Genomic DNA, 16,235 nt, shown 5'->3' with positions numbered 1-16,235 from the left:
CCAGATCTTCATTCTATGGCCATTATTTCCCATTTGGAAGGAATCAGGAATTCCAAATGCATTTCTTAGATTTCAGCGGATACCATGTTCTTCCATCTTTGGTCATTAGGATCCTTTTCTGCCTTCTCTTAAATAGCTTGAGAAAGCAGGCCTGCCTGAGAGCCAGTTAATTTTATCTTTTCTGCTTTTAATGTCTAATACTCATTTACATGCATGTCTTGACTTAACTACGCTTTACTGCAGACTCAGGTAAAATGTTTTATTAATTTTTCCCTGCATACCTGCACTTCTGATGGACAAATACTGTAATTAAAGAGGAAATAGAGTGCAGGGAGGAAATCTTCCATCAAAAATCTAAACAAAAGTACTTTATAGTTAAGTCTTCGGGTTTAGAGCTTCCATAGTTATGTTTCTTTCCACTGCTGATACCAAATTTAAGCTACTGCGAGGGGACTATAGATCTCACTTCCAGTGGGTTTAAGTTCTTCGATAGTTTGTGCTTTGAGCAGCCACCAGATTCCTGTATGCACCCTTTTAATAGGCAGACCTACCCGAGGTTACATAGTGTTTGTTTTATAAATTAATATTTGCAGTTCTTCTTTTGCTATTTTTATCATTTTTTGACACATGCTTCCATAGAGCAAGATAAATACAAAATGCTAAGCAGAGAACATTTCGGGTAATGAAACAGAGCTAAGTGAATTCAAATGTGATTCTTGTGTAATTCCAGTTCCTATTTTTTGTAATGCTTTCTAATGATGCTTCCGTCAAGTTGCAGCATTTTTATTGCTGAAGTTTCCTCCCTAGTTAAGTTTGAAATTATGGAGAGCCATCAAGTGAAAGTGTGTGTTCTAAAAACGTTATGTTTATTTTCAGTGCTGTTGAATTATGAAGGCATATTGAGGTCCCAATCAGCCATGGAGGAAACGGATCGGGAAGCGGTTGCAACAGCTGTTCAGAGGGTGGCTGGAATGCTTCAGCGTCCCGATCAGCTGGATAAAGTGGAGCAGTATCGCAGGAGGGAAGCTCGTAAGAAGGCTTCAGTGGAAGCTCGACTCAAGGTACGCAGTATGGGATGAGTTGTCTTTTTTTTTTCCTTCTACATTTTAATTCAAATAGTTTTATATCATGGGCTTGAATTTTTTTGGTCTGAGTGCAAAAGAGAAGTTTTGCAGCCTGAAACTAATGCGAGCAAATGTTTTGTATCCTGTTGAAGTTTTGTTCAAGTGTTTCAAATGTTCTTATGACCTGTAGCTTGTACAGTTTATCCACAGACAGGTTCCCTCCTGCAGTGTAGCCTGTCAGCCAGCAAATGTTGTGACAATAGAATATTGAACATGTAACAAAACTTGGTGATGGACTGAAAAAACGATCGATGCTGAGCATGTGTTTAGTCTCTGACTTTGAGCTTATGGTCGATGATAGTTTAATCTTCCAAATAGTGTATGGTGATGTCATTGAAGAAGAAAAGGTTTCTTGAGTCCTTGCTAAAGGACTCAAAAAATCTGAGGATTTTTGAATGTTTCTGTCCACAGTGCAGCTTTGAAAATAGCCTGCATTCCTTCTTAGCATAATAGTAATAACTATGCTTACAATAACAAAAAAGAAAAAGAAAAAAACAAACAACCATGAAGCTTAGTGTAAGCAGTTACATTCAGGGTTCCACTCTTTATAATGGATTATAGCTTCATGGAGCTCTAAGGAGACCAGGCTGCAAGGATGCCAACTGTACAGCTTAATGCTGAGGGCTGTCACTTGAGGGGTAAAAAAAAACAAAACTGAAGTACTGAGCACTGTTCCCAATGGTTTTGTTTGGGTTTTATGTAAGTGATGGTCAGTCCAGTCTAAGGTGAATACATATTGTAGGAGGAAAAGTCTGCATGCTGTACCCCTGCTTTCCCAGCATCCCCCATTGATTGTTGAGAGGCAAACTGCACATCTGGGTGGGTGTCTATTGTTTGGAATTTCTTTGGCTGTTTGAGTCAGTGACAAAAATTAGTTGATGGTTGCTGTTTTAACATCAGTTGCTGCAGAATTTAAATATGTACAAATTTGAATTTGTGAAACTTGGAAGATCTGCCTCAGAATAAATTGAAAAACTGAATCAGATGGACTGAATGTTAAATCATTGTATCATTGTATCAACTACAGCCAGCTTTAGAAACTTGTCTTCTCTCGGTTGTTGAAGTACCACATTGCATTTCAGTAACCTAGGTACCTCAGTTACTGTAGGGGAAAATCAGCTGATGCAGCAGTTCCGTAGACAGATAGTGTATAAAAATGCCGTGCCACTGCTTGGCTGTGCTGAGTTTGACAAAAAAAAAATAAAAAAAAAAAAGCATTTTTGTCAGTAAAATCAGTGTATTGTAGTTTGGAGGTATATAAACAGTTGTGGCTTAAGATTGACTGCATTTTCTTGGGATGTTCCCTTTACGTTTAAAACACAGTAAATGTTGTTCATAGCTACCAGGATTTCCTCTTTGGCTTCTAGTAACAGACAAAAACAAACCCGTGACAGCTCAGGCCTTTTGACCTTACATGTACAGCAAAAGTTATGGCCACAGCCGAGCTAAACTGTGTGTGCCTCATTGCTTTACAGTTTGCTGAACTCAAGGACTTGAAGCAATGGAATTTTCCCTTGTGCCTGGCTTTTGGCTCGTCTTTTGAACTCTGTTATTTCCAGTTTCATTTTCTCTTGCCCGATTTCATCGTAGTTGCATATTTTTAAGAAGCTAGCTACCTAAAACATGGATGTGATCTGATTTGTTTCATGAAGATATGCTTTATAATGCATGTTAGTAGTGTGTCAAGACTTTAAAACGATATTCAGGAGTAATGGCCCATTTGAAGAGTTATTATTTCAAGCACTGCCTGTCACAAGAGAGAGCTATATCAATAATCTTGCTGTATGCCATAACAATCTAGTAGTTGCCTTGTCAATCTACTTGTTTTACGTGGACCAAACATCTAGTGTTTTGTTTTTTGTTTTTTTGTTTTGTTTTGTTTTTTAATATGGCAATAGTAGGTACTGCTAAGTAAAAATTTTTGGAGAAATATTGAAAATGCAGTACTTACAATGCATTATGCTTAACGTGAGAGTTCGTTGTCTTTTTGTTTGCATTCAAGGCAGCAATCCAGTCACAGCTAGATGGGGTACGGACGGGTTTAAGTCAACTGCACAATGCACTGAATGATGTAAAGGACATTCAGCAGTCTTTGATAGATGTCAATAAAGACTGGAGACAGAGCATCAATGCCATTGAAAACCTCAAGGACGTTAAAGATGCTGTAGTGCAACATAGCCAGCTGGCAGCTGCTGTAGAAAATCTCAAGAACATATTTTCAGGTAATCTGCTATTCTGTATATAATCTGTCACAGTCTTAAAGCACTTCAAAGTGGTACAAACCATGGTTATAGAATGATGTGGGAAACTTCAGACCTTGCTGGGAATGAAGAATTAAAGAGAAATCACCTAGATGTCGTGTTCAGCAAAGTAATAATATTTCACCTAAATTTCTCTGTAAAAGCTTCCAATCTGGCTTATCTTCATCATCGGTAGAAGTCAATAAGAAGCTTCTTGTTTGTGATTAGTAGCTGGAATCATATTTTTAGTGTAGAAATCTGAACTATGCAAGCAGCATTTACAGAAAGTTCAGGTGTATGTGAAATATGCTGGGTACCTTCAGCAGGGCTTGGGTCCCAGGTGATCTTCGGAGGCAAATAAGTTTGCAAGCAAATGCAGAATGTCAAGGAGCAAGAACTCCAGTCAGAGGGTTCCTAGCAGTCTTTCTCACACAGCAGTTAAGAACCTCAAGGCTGATTTGTATTTCCACTTGAAGTAACATCTAGCAAAGAACAATGAATTTGTGTATGTTCCAGTGCTAATTTGTTTCAGGGATGTTGTTTTAGTTTACCCCCTTGAATGCAGTTGAGACCTGAATGCAGCCTTTTGTTTTCTAGTATCCTGAGAGGTTTTGGGTGTGAAGTGTTTCCCCTGAGATTGTTACAAAGTAGAGTTGATGATAACTTTCCTCTCAGTGAACCAAATGTTTTCATTGCAAATCAAATGTTTTTCACCACACTTAATGATTGTAACTGTCTTAATGTGCTTTTTTTTATTTGATTGCCAGATTTTATCACTATCTGCTGTTCTTGTGACATTTTCTCCATTTTTCTTCTTCTTGCCACTGAATCCTAATCCTATTCTGTATTGTTCCCTTAATACTCAATGTAGTTTTCCCATTTGTTTCCTAGTGCTCATGTTGTCTTGAGTTTATCTTTGGAATTTTGATTTTATTTTTTTTTACCTCTTTTTCTTCTTTTTTGCCTTTGTTGCAGTTCCAGAGATAGTGAGGGAGACCCAAGATCTGATTGAGCGAGGGGAACTTCTGCAAGCTCATCGAAAACTGATGGATTTGGAGTGCTCTCGTGATAACCTGATGTATGAGCAGTATCGCATGGACAGCAAAAACACACATGACATGAACCTCATCCATACGTACTTTGGGGAAATGCAGAAACTTTCTGAGGAGTTGGCCAAGCAGTTGTGGATGGTGGTTCAGAGATTTCTTGTTACAGTCCGTCGAGATCCGACCTTGCTTGTTTCTGTTGTTAGGATAATCGAAAGGGAGGAAAAAATTGACAGGCGCATGTTAGACCGGAAAAAACAAACTGGGTTCATACCTCCTGGCAGGCCAAAGAAATGGAAGGAAAATATGTTCAACATTTTGGAAAGAACTGTGAGCATACGAATTGAAGGCACTCAAGCAGATAGTAGAGGATCTGACAAAATGTGGCTCGTGCGTCACCTAGAAATCATACGTAAATATGTCCTTGATGACCTTCTGGTGGCTAAAACCCTGCTGGATCAATGCTTTCCCCCACACTATGACATTTTCAAAAGATTGCTAAGCATGTACCATCAGGCTTTGTCCACCCGCATGCAAGAGCTTGCTGCAGAGGATCTGGAAGCAAATGAGATTGTTAGCCTTCTAACTTGGGTTTTAAATACTTACAAAAGGTAAAGTCCCATTTATCTTTCTGTGAGAAAAATTGAGGATAAGCATACACAACACAGTCTGTGTACTAATAATTGCATGTCTGTTAACAGAATAGAAGATAAAGAAGATAAGGCTGTTTATTAAAAAAAAAAAAAGAAGAGAATAATAGTAAAGGACTGTTGATTTTTGTTAATGCCTTTTACTTTCTGGAAGCTACCCCTTAAAACTTCTCCAGGTTTTCTAGTACGTGGTTTTGAGTGGCTTTGTAAGTTTGAGGCTTTAACGCAGTTCCAGAGCAGCGTGGAGCTGCTGTCAGCCTAAAGCAGTGTGTTTGTGCACTGCTTGGTGATGAAACGGGGAGAGCAGAGGAGATGGAGAGCTTGTGTATGCAAAGCAAAATGTTTTTCGTTGGGCATAGCCCCAGTAAATTAGTGTGATTATTTACTGTCTATTGTTCTCCTCTGCAGAGCGTGGGACTGTTTAAGTGTTGCTTCATGACTGTTAAAAGGAAAGAATGTAGTAACTTCCTCCAGATTTTATCTGGATTTTACTGCGTGACACTTTGTTTCTTTAGAAGAATTTCTGCCCGTAGGTTCTCTCCCGTGATACTGTCAAACTCTTAGTGTCTTTTGAGTGCTGTGATATGTTGGAATAATGGAAGGGTTGGGTCTGTCCTCTCATTCTCCTGATAGAAACAAGCTCAAATGGCAGTGTTTTATTCTTTGCTGACACATAGTTACTAAGCAACTGATTTATTTGGGAAAAAGTACTGCTAGCTTTTTGTGCTTTATGACTAACCTTGTTCTCAATAGCTGGCAGTGACTCAGAATCTGAACTGTGTATGATTTTTGCTGTCTTTGATTATTTGATCTCCCTGTTTCAACAGATAGAGCTCCTGGTAGGTTTAGAGTATAGCACCGTTCAGCAAATAGGATGGAGATATGACTGTTCCAGGGAGTTTTTATGACCTGTTTTAAGATACGTTTTGGATTACTCTTTGCTTTACTTTACTGTGTGACATTCTTCTGTTTTATTTCCCTATAGGGAACATCCAGGAGGAGCCCCTAATGTATGTTTAATAAATGGGCTGGAAGGGTATACTTGAGATGCAGCTGATAAGATAAAGGAGCTGAGTTCATTGGCCTTCTCTTCATTATTATTAGAGGGCCAGAGGAATGAAGCAATGAAAGTAAATCTGTAATGTGGGACTCTCTCTTCCTATGGGGGCACTGTCTGGGCAGAAATCCTGCTCCCAGGTTTTTCATCTACAGCCTTGGGCTGATGTTCTGTTGAGACAGTTCTTGGTCTAAAAACTGTCAGTGAGGAAACACCTCAGGAAAAGCTGAAGGCTGTGAGCGTCTCTAGTTCCTAGCCGAGAAGCCTGAGAGGGCAGCACAGTAATTGTGTTCTTTTAGGTTACAATAGAGCATTATATAGATGGTAATTAGCTTGTGCAGAGGGTGGTGGAATCTAGGAAAGTTGAAGTATTCCAGTGGGATTCTTGCAAAACTTAACCAAATCTCAGTTGCTGGACATCTCTATAGAGATCTGAATATAATAAACTGTGCTGGCCTGTATGATATCACAAAAACTTCCACAAATTCATGAAAACTTCTGTGAAATCAGTTTAACCTTCTTTTTCCTGAATGAAAAATAAGCTCTACATTCCTATTCACTTGTATGGAAAATAGTTTTGTCCTTTCTAATCTTTCTTTACTTTTAGTAAATGTAGTTGAACATCATAGAGGACATAGGAACGTGTATTTTGTTTATGCTCATTACAGCTGCATTTCTAAACCAGCTGATAAGGTAGAAGCCAATAAAGGGATGCCTTGAGCATTCTTTTCCATGTAATGAATTGATAAGAAGATGGTGCGTAGCTTCTGTTTATAATTTTGAAGGATAAGAATTTAAAATACACTCTGCTGAAGTAGAAAGTGATCATTTTGTAAGCTCTTTTTAGAAGTAGATTCCATTCATAGCTCAGAATTAGTGATCTTCACGTGGATAACAGCCACTACTGTTTGAGTGGGATGCAGTTTTTACTGTGTTCATGTATTTGTCTCTCATCATTTTGTCAATGAGAGTTTTGAAAACATACTGCAGTTACTAAACCTGCCCTAGGTTGGGATCAGGGCTCTAATCTGTTCTTTAGAAAAATCTGGGTTGTGTAAGATTCTGCTGATGCCCTTGTTCACAACGTTGTTTTATTAGATGCTACAGTCAAGTGTTGCTAAAACTGCTGAGAAGAGAGTCGAGCAGCATTGCTGCAGTTAGTGTCAGTGAATGGAAAGCACGGTGCTGTGTGTCTGGACGACGTCCCAGAGCTGAACACCTTTCTTACAAGATGCAGCAGAGTTGGCGTCAAGCCTGCCATGAAAGGCAGCATAGAAGTTTTCTTGTGTTAGTTTCCAGGGAATACAATTCTGGCTTAAAGTTCAACTTAATTATGAATGTTCTGTGATGGGAAACAACCCTTTCCGATGGTTAGAAGCCTCCTGGCAAGGGTTGTGTTATTGTTTCCTCTGTAACAATTGGGAAAGGAGTATTTCATAGAAAGTCTTTGAGACTGGAAGTAAGGATCTGCGGTCTTTGTTCTATGGCTTCAGTTGGTGTGCCTTAAGAAAAGTTTGATGTTTCTGTGAAGTAGGGATGATGGTGGTTAATGAGATTAGAAATACTCTCTAATACAGCATAGCGCCATAGCCAGCTTCTCATTTTACCCCTGTTTGACTCTAGAACAGGTCCTGCTATTACTATTGTTGTATTCTTTATGTGAACAGCCATGGAGTGGGATTCAACCTTGAGAGCCTTAATATCTTGTCTCCTTTCCTGCACCTCAGAATGACATTACAAATGCAGAGGGCTCGGTTGCACTGGGTTCTATGCCTTCACAGACAACACGTTTGTTTAGTAATTAGCAATTAGCTGTTGGATGTTTCTAGGGCTGCAGTGGTTTTTGTGATGTGGAAGCACTGCTGAGCTGACTCACTGCATATCCCCAAAGGACACCTCGAATTTGCGGAAATTAGAAACTAAACTCTTGGAGAAATGAACTTTTTTTTTTTTTCTTTCCCTCTGAGTATATTTGCATCAGTTGTTAACTAAATGCACTCTGAGGAGTGCATTTTTGCTTTGTTTACTTATTTATTTTTAAGCTCAAAATCTTAAAGATTCTTGCAATTTTTATGCTTTGACATAGCAAGCAACTTCTGTTTAGAGGAAAAATCTCATTGTGAAGTATCAGTTTTCCATAAACCTTTTAAAAATGTTCTTGAGGGTTGCTCTAGTTTTTCTAATCCTATGCAATGAAGCAAGTACAGCCAGCAGGGCTGTTATGGTACTGGACCTGTGATGTGCCTTTTTGATTTAGATTGTAAGATGTCTTCTCTCATAGCAAGTATATTCTCTACCAATGCAAGAAGCAGTGCTAGGTTTTACTTGAGTGTACTTTAATTCCGATGGGGAAGTAAAGTAGCACAACAGAAGGTCTTTGAGTAGCTCTGCTCAAAACTTAAAAGGGTTAACACTTTGATATTTTAAAAATAAATATTTAAAATGCCTTAAACACTTTTTATGAATGTACGCTGGGCTAACTCTCCTTAGATCCTATTCTTTCATTCAGTTTTATGTCCATTCCAAAAAGTTCTTATTAGTGGCAATAAGTACGTTTACAGAGAATGTAAAAATTCTGTGGTGATCAGACCACAAAAGCTGTGTAGTTTTTAACTTTCATCTCATTTTCCTTTGCTTATCTGAAATATTGTGGCATATTTTGTTTTGTTTTTAAACTCAGTGCAGAGATGATGGGGAATTCAGAGCTGTCTCCTGAAGTGGATGCAAATTCTCTGAATCTTCTGCTTTCACAAAATGTGGTAGATGAGCTTCTCAGCAAGTACATGTCAACGCTCACTGTAAGTAGTAATAATTCAAAGATTCCTTCATATGAGTGCATGGCCACACGTGCCTTAGTACTCAAAGTGCTGTGCTTCCATCAGAGGAAAATGCAGTGACAAACGTGAACTCAGTGCCTTTCCTTGTATAAATCTTCACATAATTTTGATACCGATGTGATCTTTTCAAGGTAATCAGGATGCTCAAGGGATATATTTGCCAGTCTTTTTCATGTAATGCTTGTCAGCTGCCTAAGCAGAGCATTCCCTTTTATGCATGCCTTTTCAAGTGCATTTAAAATACAAAAACGCCGCATCTTGCTTGCAACAGGTGACACTTCATCTTTTTTTAAACTGCTAGTCATCAAAAATCAGTCAGCTCCATGGCAGAGGAATCAGTATATGGTTGTCAGGCTTTTAAATGATTTTTTTCTTTAAAGATTCAATGTTGTTTGCCTCTCAGACTGGCTGTTGGGGTATGTGAAACTTTGGACTGGGTGTTCTTGTATTGTTCAGTTGAATTCCTAAGTCTGGGAGCTCTGCCAAGCAGAGGAGAGAGATCTTTAGCTGTTTTCATTTGTTGGATACTAAAACATGCCTAGCAACCACAACCAGTTGGACTTGATGCCCATCTCATCTTGTTATCTGTTACTGCACTTCTCTATGACTGCTATTCCAAATATTGCAATATTTTATTTTGTTTTATTGTGGTGCTGGATTAAACAATCTCTGCTTTCTCTTGGTTGCTTTATTTGATGTAGTCTAACATCATTGGCTGGCTAAGGAAAGCACTGGAGACAGATAAAAAAGACTGGGTAAAAGAAACTGAGCCAGAAGCAGATCAAGATGGGTACTACCAGACTACACTCCCAGCTATTGTTTTTCAGGTATAAGAAAAGTTGTTTATTCTAGAAAAAAAAAAAATGCAGAGGAGTTTTCAGTTGGTTGGTTATTTATTTATTTTTTAATAAAATTGGTGCCAGTGACTGTTCTTTTACTTCCCATTGAGGTAGGCCTGCCTTTACAACTAAACTTTTTCCCTTAATGTAGATGTTTGAGCAGAATCTTCAGGTAGCTGCTCAGATAAGTGAAGATTTGAAAACAAAGGTACTCCTTCTATGCCTTCAACAAATGAATTCGTTTCTAACCAGGTAAAACAAATTTTAAAGTATAGATACTTTATCTTGCCTCCAGTTGTCTTCACTGCTTGGTTTTCCTGTGGATATTTCTTTATTTCTTTGTCTCCTTGTGCCAACCAAGCTTTTCTTTCATTTTCTTTTCTTCCTTCCTTCACCAGAGAAGTTCTGTGTTGGTGAGTGGCTGTACGAGTTCCTCTTTGGCTCTGGTATTTGGAGTCAGTTCCTCTTTCTTTGGTATTTCAAACTGGTAATCCTTTCTCATGACAAAGAGAGAAACAGAGAGACGAAACATCACATGAGCAACAAGCCCTTGAAAATACTGTTGTAGATAAATGTCAAGTCCTTATGGAGCATTTCATTCTACGGTGTGTAGTTATTACAGATTTTGAGTCTGGTTACTGTTGTTCTTTGTGTGTGTTACAGATACAAAGATGAAGCACAGTTTTACAAAGAAGAACATCTTAAAAATCGCCAGTATCCTCAATGCTATGTTCAGTACATGATTGCAGTCATCAACAACTGTCAAACTTTTAAGTAAGTCTGTATTTTCTTGCTGGATTTAATTTGTAATACTGCACGTTCCCAGCACTGTCTTGCATTTTTATATACAAAGAGGGTTTTAGGTGAGATAGTTTAGCTGACTAAAGAAAGCCAACAGGTTTAAATGTATTTAACATTTTAGGAAGCAAGCCTTGTTACTCCTGTTGGCAAACCAAATCAGATTCATGTGAAAAGCCACTTTCCTTTCAGAATTGCAATTGTCTGTTTCAATTGGTCTGGGACCAGTTATCTTTTCTTACATTTGTTCTCTCAAAGTCCACCTTCAAGCACTGTGAGCAAGGTGGATGAAACAGAGGACATTAATGGTATAGTTGACTTTATTTAGAATATTAAAGCAGGAGAAAGAAATCCTCATTGCTCGTGTTTCAAAACAAGAGAAGTCCTTCATATGTGTCAGAGTTCAGCAATCCAGTCTCTCCTTCATCTCTTTCTGCTGCCATTCTCCCATCTACAAATGAGCAGTAGTTCTTATTTTTTTAAAGGAACATACAAGTAAGTTAGTGTGCTCACTGGAAAGTCATGCTGAGGAGTCACTTAAGGCTTCCAAAGCAAGCAGAAAACATTGTTTCACGTTGCAAAAGTAAGACTGGTATGTCTGTTTCTGTTCATGCATTTGGAAAATTTAGTAGCAATGCATCTTCTTCAGTGGATGATGAAAGGCCTTGTTATTTGTCACAGAGAATCTATTATCAGTCTGAAAAGAAAATACTTGAAAGTTGAAATGGAAGAGACATTATCAAGCAGTCATGCAAGCATGGATGTGATTTTAGACATCATTGCCAAAGAAGGATGCTCTAGCCTGCTAGATGAAGTCTTCATGGATTTAGAGGTTGGAACTTTTTTCCTCAAAAAAAAAACAAAAAAAACAAAAAAAACCAAAAACACAAAAAGGATTATTTCCTAGGAAAAATAATTCAGGAATGATCTAGGTATGAAATGTCCTGATTGCTGAACGTGTGCTGGCAAAATGCAAGGGAACTTCATTGGTACAGTTTGAGTGTCAGAGACTGAAAGGATTTTTGATTGTATTTCACGGGATTGTTTCAGGCAGCTGCTTTGTAATAGTGAATGTACGTATATTTTAGTAGAGTATACATAGACAAATAGTTGCACAGCTGCATTGTAACAATTATTTGCTACTGATAATAAGCTGCTATCTTTGTGCAGGTGCCATAAGGGAAACCATTAAGATTGTTGATTGCCAGTAAAGATTGTCAGTTTCTGACTGATAAGTTCAGTTCAGGAATTCTGGCTTCTGATAGAATCCGCCTAAAAAATGGAAAGGGGGAAAAAAAAAAGGGGCTATGTACAGTTTAAGAGAAAGTGGAAATGTGGGCAGGAAGGTGGAGAAATGAGAGAGATGTGGAAGGAAGAAAGGTGTTCTGAGTATTTTGGTTGTGAATGACATTTTGAAGTGATTCGCAGTAAGATGTGGGAGCACTGTTATTCTAAACCTGGAGCTCTTCAGCAAGACCTTTATTTTTTTTGTTAACTGTGTTAGTTTATTATGAAGAGGCACTCAGCCCTCAATACTCAAATGAGCATTCTTTGAAATTATTTAACTTGAAGCTGTGTCTCCATTAGCATTTGTACAATGCTTTGATGTGCAGATTATTTTCACTGGGAAGAGGAAACAAGATAGCAGGCCTGTGTGGGTGCTGAGAATACTGGAATTGCATGTTACAGAGTTCTGGGAAAGGCATAAAGCACCTAGGCCCCCAGTTTGGTATGGACACAAGGATGTGGTGGCACCAGGAATAGCCAGTAGCAGCTCAAGGGGACAAGCACCAAATTTCGTTCTTGCAACAGCTTAAAGGTGCATTGTGTTAAACTGGAATTGTCCTCCTAAGGCACCTTTATTCTTGGATCTTAATTTTTTTTATTCAGCATAGACATTTCTCTATTTAGAGAAAATCCTAAAGGATTTTGGAGTCTTGTGAAATAAATGCTTAGGTTAGTGCAGTTGGTTTACATTCACAACTGGTGTGTATGTCGAGGTAGCGCTCTATGGCAGCCGCAGTTCTGACAACCCCTCACATCATTTTTCTGTGTTAACTGTTTGTTCTGGTTGAAGGAATGTAATTCAGAAATATGTAACACTTAAAATTGTTTCCTTATTTTTCTTAATTGCACTGATCTGATGAAAAGTGTCAGGAACCTCATCTCATCAATTATAATTGTTATCTTCTCAGCCCCATCTGAATGAGCTGATGACAAAGAAGTGGTTGTTGGGGTCTAATGCTGTGGGAACTATTTGTGTCACTGTAGAGGATTATTTTAATGACTTTGCAAAAATAAAAAAGCCTTATAAAAAGGTAGGTGCAAAATATTCTATGGTACCTTGCTAATATACTCTGAATGTCCTTTTGGTTGGGTTTTTATGGATGCTGTATGGAATGTAAAATTGGGACACAGACGTTGAAATTCTGAATTGATTCATGACTGGAAATTAAACTGTAATCGTATTGCATTAGTTTGAATTGAGCATTTCTCATCTATTTTGTTCACAGCCATCTGATGTTTTCAGAGATTAGACTTGCAGGACTGAATACAGAAAATATATTGTAATATTACTAAATTATATTCTTACCAGCTTGAATTTTTCTACCTCGCATCAGAAGTTTATAGATAGATATGTGATTAGATTTGTTTGCCTGCAGTTATTTTTTCCTTGCACACTTAATGTATTGTTTTAACATGTACATTAAGATGGGAAGGCATTGTTAAGTTGGCAACATGAGATTGACCAAATGCATAATGCATGCTAAAAATGACATAGCAGTATGTAGGTGATCTTAATATATTTTTCCCATGGTCTGTCAAAGGTTTTTTTTTTTTTTTCCTTTAGCCTTGAAATTTTTAATTTTATTCTTCTTAGTTTTGTCCTTTACTGAATTAAAGTCAATTTGAGTGTATTTAAGATAGCGTGTCTTAAAATTACTCCCAGCACTTTAGGAAATACTTGAAGCTAGCAAGATCAGGATTTACATGAGGCCTTTGAAGAAATTCTTGGGAGAGTTTGTAAGATACAGAATCATACGGTTATTCTTTCTTACCTGAGCTCCTATGGAGATAGAAGGGACTGCTTAAAATTTCTCTGACCTTTTTACGTGTTCATCTTCAGGATCTAGAGATACTGGAGGCCTTTAAGTGCGTGAATTATAAGAATTTTCAGTCTAGAAAAAGTATACGAAAGAAGTTAGGTGGTCACAGAACTAGTCTGTATCCATGGAACAGTTTTCCAGGACTGATTTGTTACTGTGAGGTAATTGTGCTTGACACGAGCTTCTTCAGTCATCGATACCAATCTCAGAGATCACGTGGGTTTCATCATGTAGTGTTTATTGCCACCTTAGGGGAAAAAAAAAGTCAAACACGACTTTCGGCATTCATTATACCTGCTATTTGATTGCGGCCCAGCACAAGTTTCCTAGACTGCACATCTGATGTTCCAGCATCGGTAGGACACGCTTGTCTTTCCCTGGAGTTAAAACTTTTTTGATTAACTCAGTTCTGAAAGGTCAGGTTTTAAAAGCCGTGTGAACAGAGCAGGTTTTCACTTCTGTTAGCATCATGGAAATCTGAAGCCATTCCAAGTATGTTATATTAGTGAAAGCCGTATCCTGGTGATAAAGCACAAAAACGTGTTTCAGAGCCTGATTGTTGCTCTGAATGGGGACTTTGGCAGTTATCGCTGGCATAAGCCACCACTTCTTTCTTTCAGACGATGACTATGGAGGCCCATCGAAGGGTGGTTGTGGAGTACATCAGGGCGATCATGTTAAAACGTATCTCTTTCAAGAATGCAGAAGAGAGAAAAGAGGGCGCAGAAAAAATGATCAAAGAAGCCGAACAGTTCAGATTTCTGTTTAGGAAGCTTGCATCTGTGAGTATCTGTTTCAATAACGATGTTAACTTGGTAATTTATAACAATTTTGAATTAAAACACATTGCTATGTGCTAATTGTTTGAATTAAAACACATAGTCAGTAACAAGAATGCCATGTGGGGGCATGGACAGAGTTCATGAACAAACACAAGCCCACTGCTAAAGCAGTATCTGAATGGCCTCGCAGTGGCACGTTTTTACATAAACTTTAAAGGCAGACCTGGCTTTCACTTCAGTTATTCGTAATGTTTGTGTTGCGGATTAGCAACAGTTGTAGACCAGAATACAGAGTTGTGTGGATAAATACGACATGTTTGTCAGACGTGGCTTTCTTTATGATACTCTGGAGATAATGACTGCAGATGAGGAGGAATAGGGAAATGCAGAAAAGAGGCTTAATGTGACAATTCGCAAACATTTTTGTCTTAATGGCTAAAGTTTCCACTCTTCAGGGAATTTGACAGCATTCTCAGACAAAATAAGAATAATACTAATTAAATAATTGTGTATAATTGTGATATTGAGGGGGGGGTTAATTTCTTTAGTCATTTTTAAATTATTGTTGTTTTTTTTTTGGCTTTTTTTTTTTGTTTTTAATTATTATTTTCCAGGGATCTGGAGAGGACACTGAAGGACTTTGTGATATCATTGAAGCCATTGCAGAGGTTATCAAACTAACTGACCCTTCCCTGCTCTATCTGGAAGTTTCAACTTTAGTCAGTAAATACCCAGATATCAGGTAATTCTCTTTGCCTTCAAACTCAAAATAGATAATATCCTAGTTTGTTTGTAACAATGGGATAATTTTAAAACAATGCATAATGTGTTCGTATTAATCATATTTTGAAATGTGGCTGCTTTTTTTTAATAATGCTGATAGCAAATGTACATGTTTTGGACTAGCAGGTATATGCATTTAAGTATTGGTATGGCAAAGAAACAATGAGACTATTCCCATTGTGTTTTGGGAGGGTGAAATGCATCCTAGATTCCTGAGCATCGCCAGAAAATAGTGCCTTATAGATAGCTGAAAAAGCCAGTTCTTTGTGACCACAGATCTGATTAAGAATTAGAGGTCCACGCTGAATGTGCGTGAAAGGATGATCTGTGCTATTTCTAGCACAATGTTACTTCTGCAAGAACCAATGCCAGCCTTACCTTTTTTCTTTGGCAGGGATGACCACATTGCAGCTTTGCTGACGGTGAGAGGAGATGCCAGCAGAGATATGAAGCAGACTATCATTGAGACTTTGGATCAAGGGCCGAGCCAACCCAATCCAAATTACGTGCCAATTTTTAAAGAAATTACAGTTCCTACTCTAAATGTGGCAAAACTTCTTAAGTAATGGACAGCTCTGTTCATGTGATATTACTGGCATGGGTTGACAGGTGTGAAATAGTGAAATATTTGAGGGCGAGTTTGGCAGTGCTGTTTCAAGTAATGTCCAGTGCACACTAGGTATGTTTCTTTCTCAAGGTCGGGATATGGGATATAATCAGACTTCTGCAGGTGGTGATACTGCTCTCAGCAAATACATTTCTAGTCATGAAATATGGCATTGCAAACGTATAAAGATACACTGAAAATAACACAGCTGTGGCAGTGCTGGGTGTGTATTGCTCTTCCAGAGCCCTCGTCCCATGGCACAGCATTGGGTGTACATTAACCTCCCCATTCCACTCCCACCTTATGCTTGGTGTATGTAATTACTTTGGTGTAAAATAGTTTATGGCAAAAACCTTAATTATGGA

At 38.2% G+C, this 16,235-nt stretch overlaps 1 protein-coding gene across 1 annotated transcript; it reads left to right on the top strand.

Annotated features, from left to right (window-relative positions):
* Nucleotides 1-884: 884 nt before the first annotated feature.
* On the top strand, nt 885-15,829 carry EXOC3 (exocyst complex component 3; the record flags this gene model as incomplete). Its single annotated transcript, XM_079533191.1, has 12 exons — nt 885-1,061; nt 3,127-3,346; nt 4,340-5,021; nt 8,798-8,915; nt 9,656-9,781; nt 9,945-10,045; nt 10,457-10,567; nt 11,273-11,423; nt 12,787-12,909; nt 14,319-14,480; nt 15,095-15,222; nt 15,658-15,829. Exons 1-12 carry the CDS (start codon nt 918-920, stop codon nt 15,827-15,829), a joined length of 2,238 nt encoding a protein of 745 aa, XP_079389317.1. The 5' UTR covers nt 885-917.
* Nucleotides 15,830-16,235: the final 406 nt, after the last annotated feature.

Source organism: Tetrao urogallus (genome assembly GCF_951394365.1).
Source record: "Tetrao urogallus genome assembly, chromosome: 3".
Classification (NCBI taxonomy): Eukaryota; Metazoa; Chordata; class Aves; order Galliformes; family Phasianidae; genus Tetrao; species Tetrao urogallus.
The sequence above is the reverse complement of the archived record's forward strand: the minus strand, read 5'-3'. Positions and strand labels throughout refer to the sequence as shown.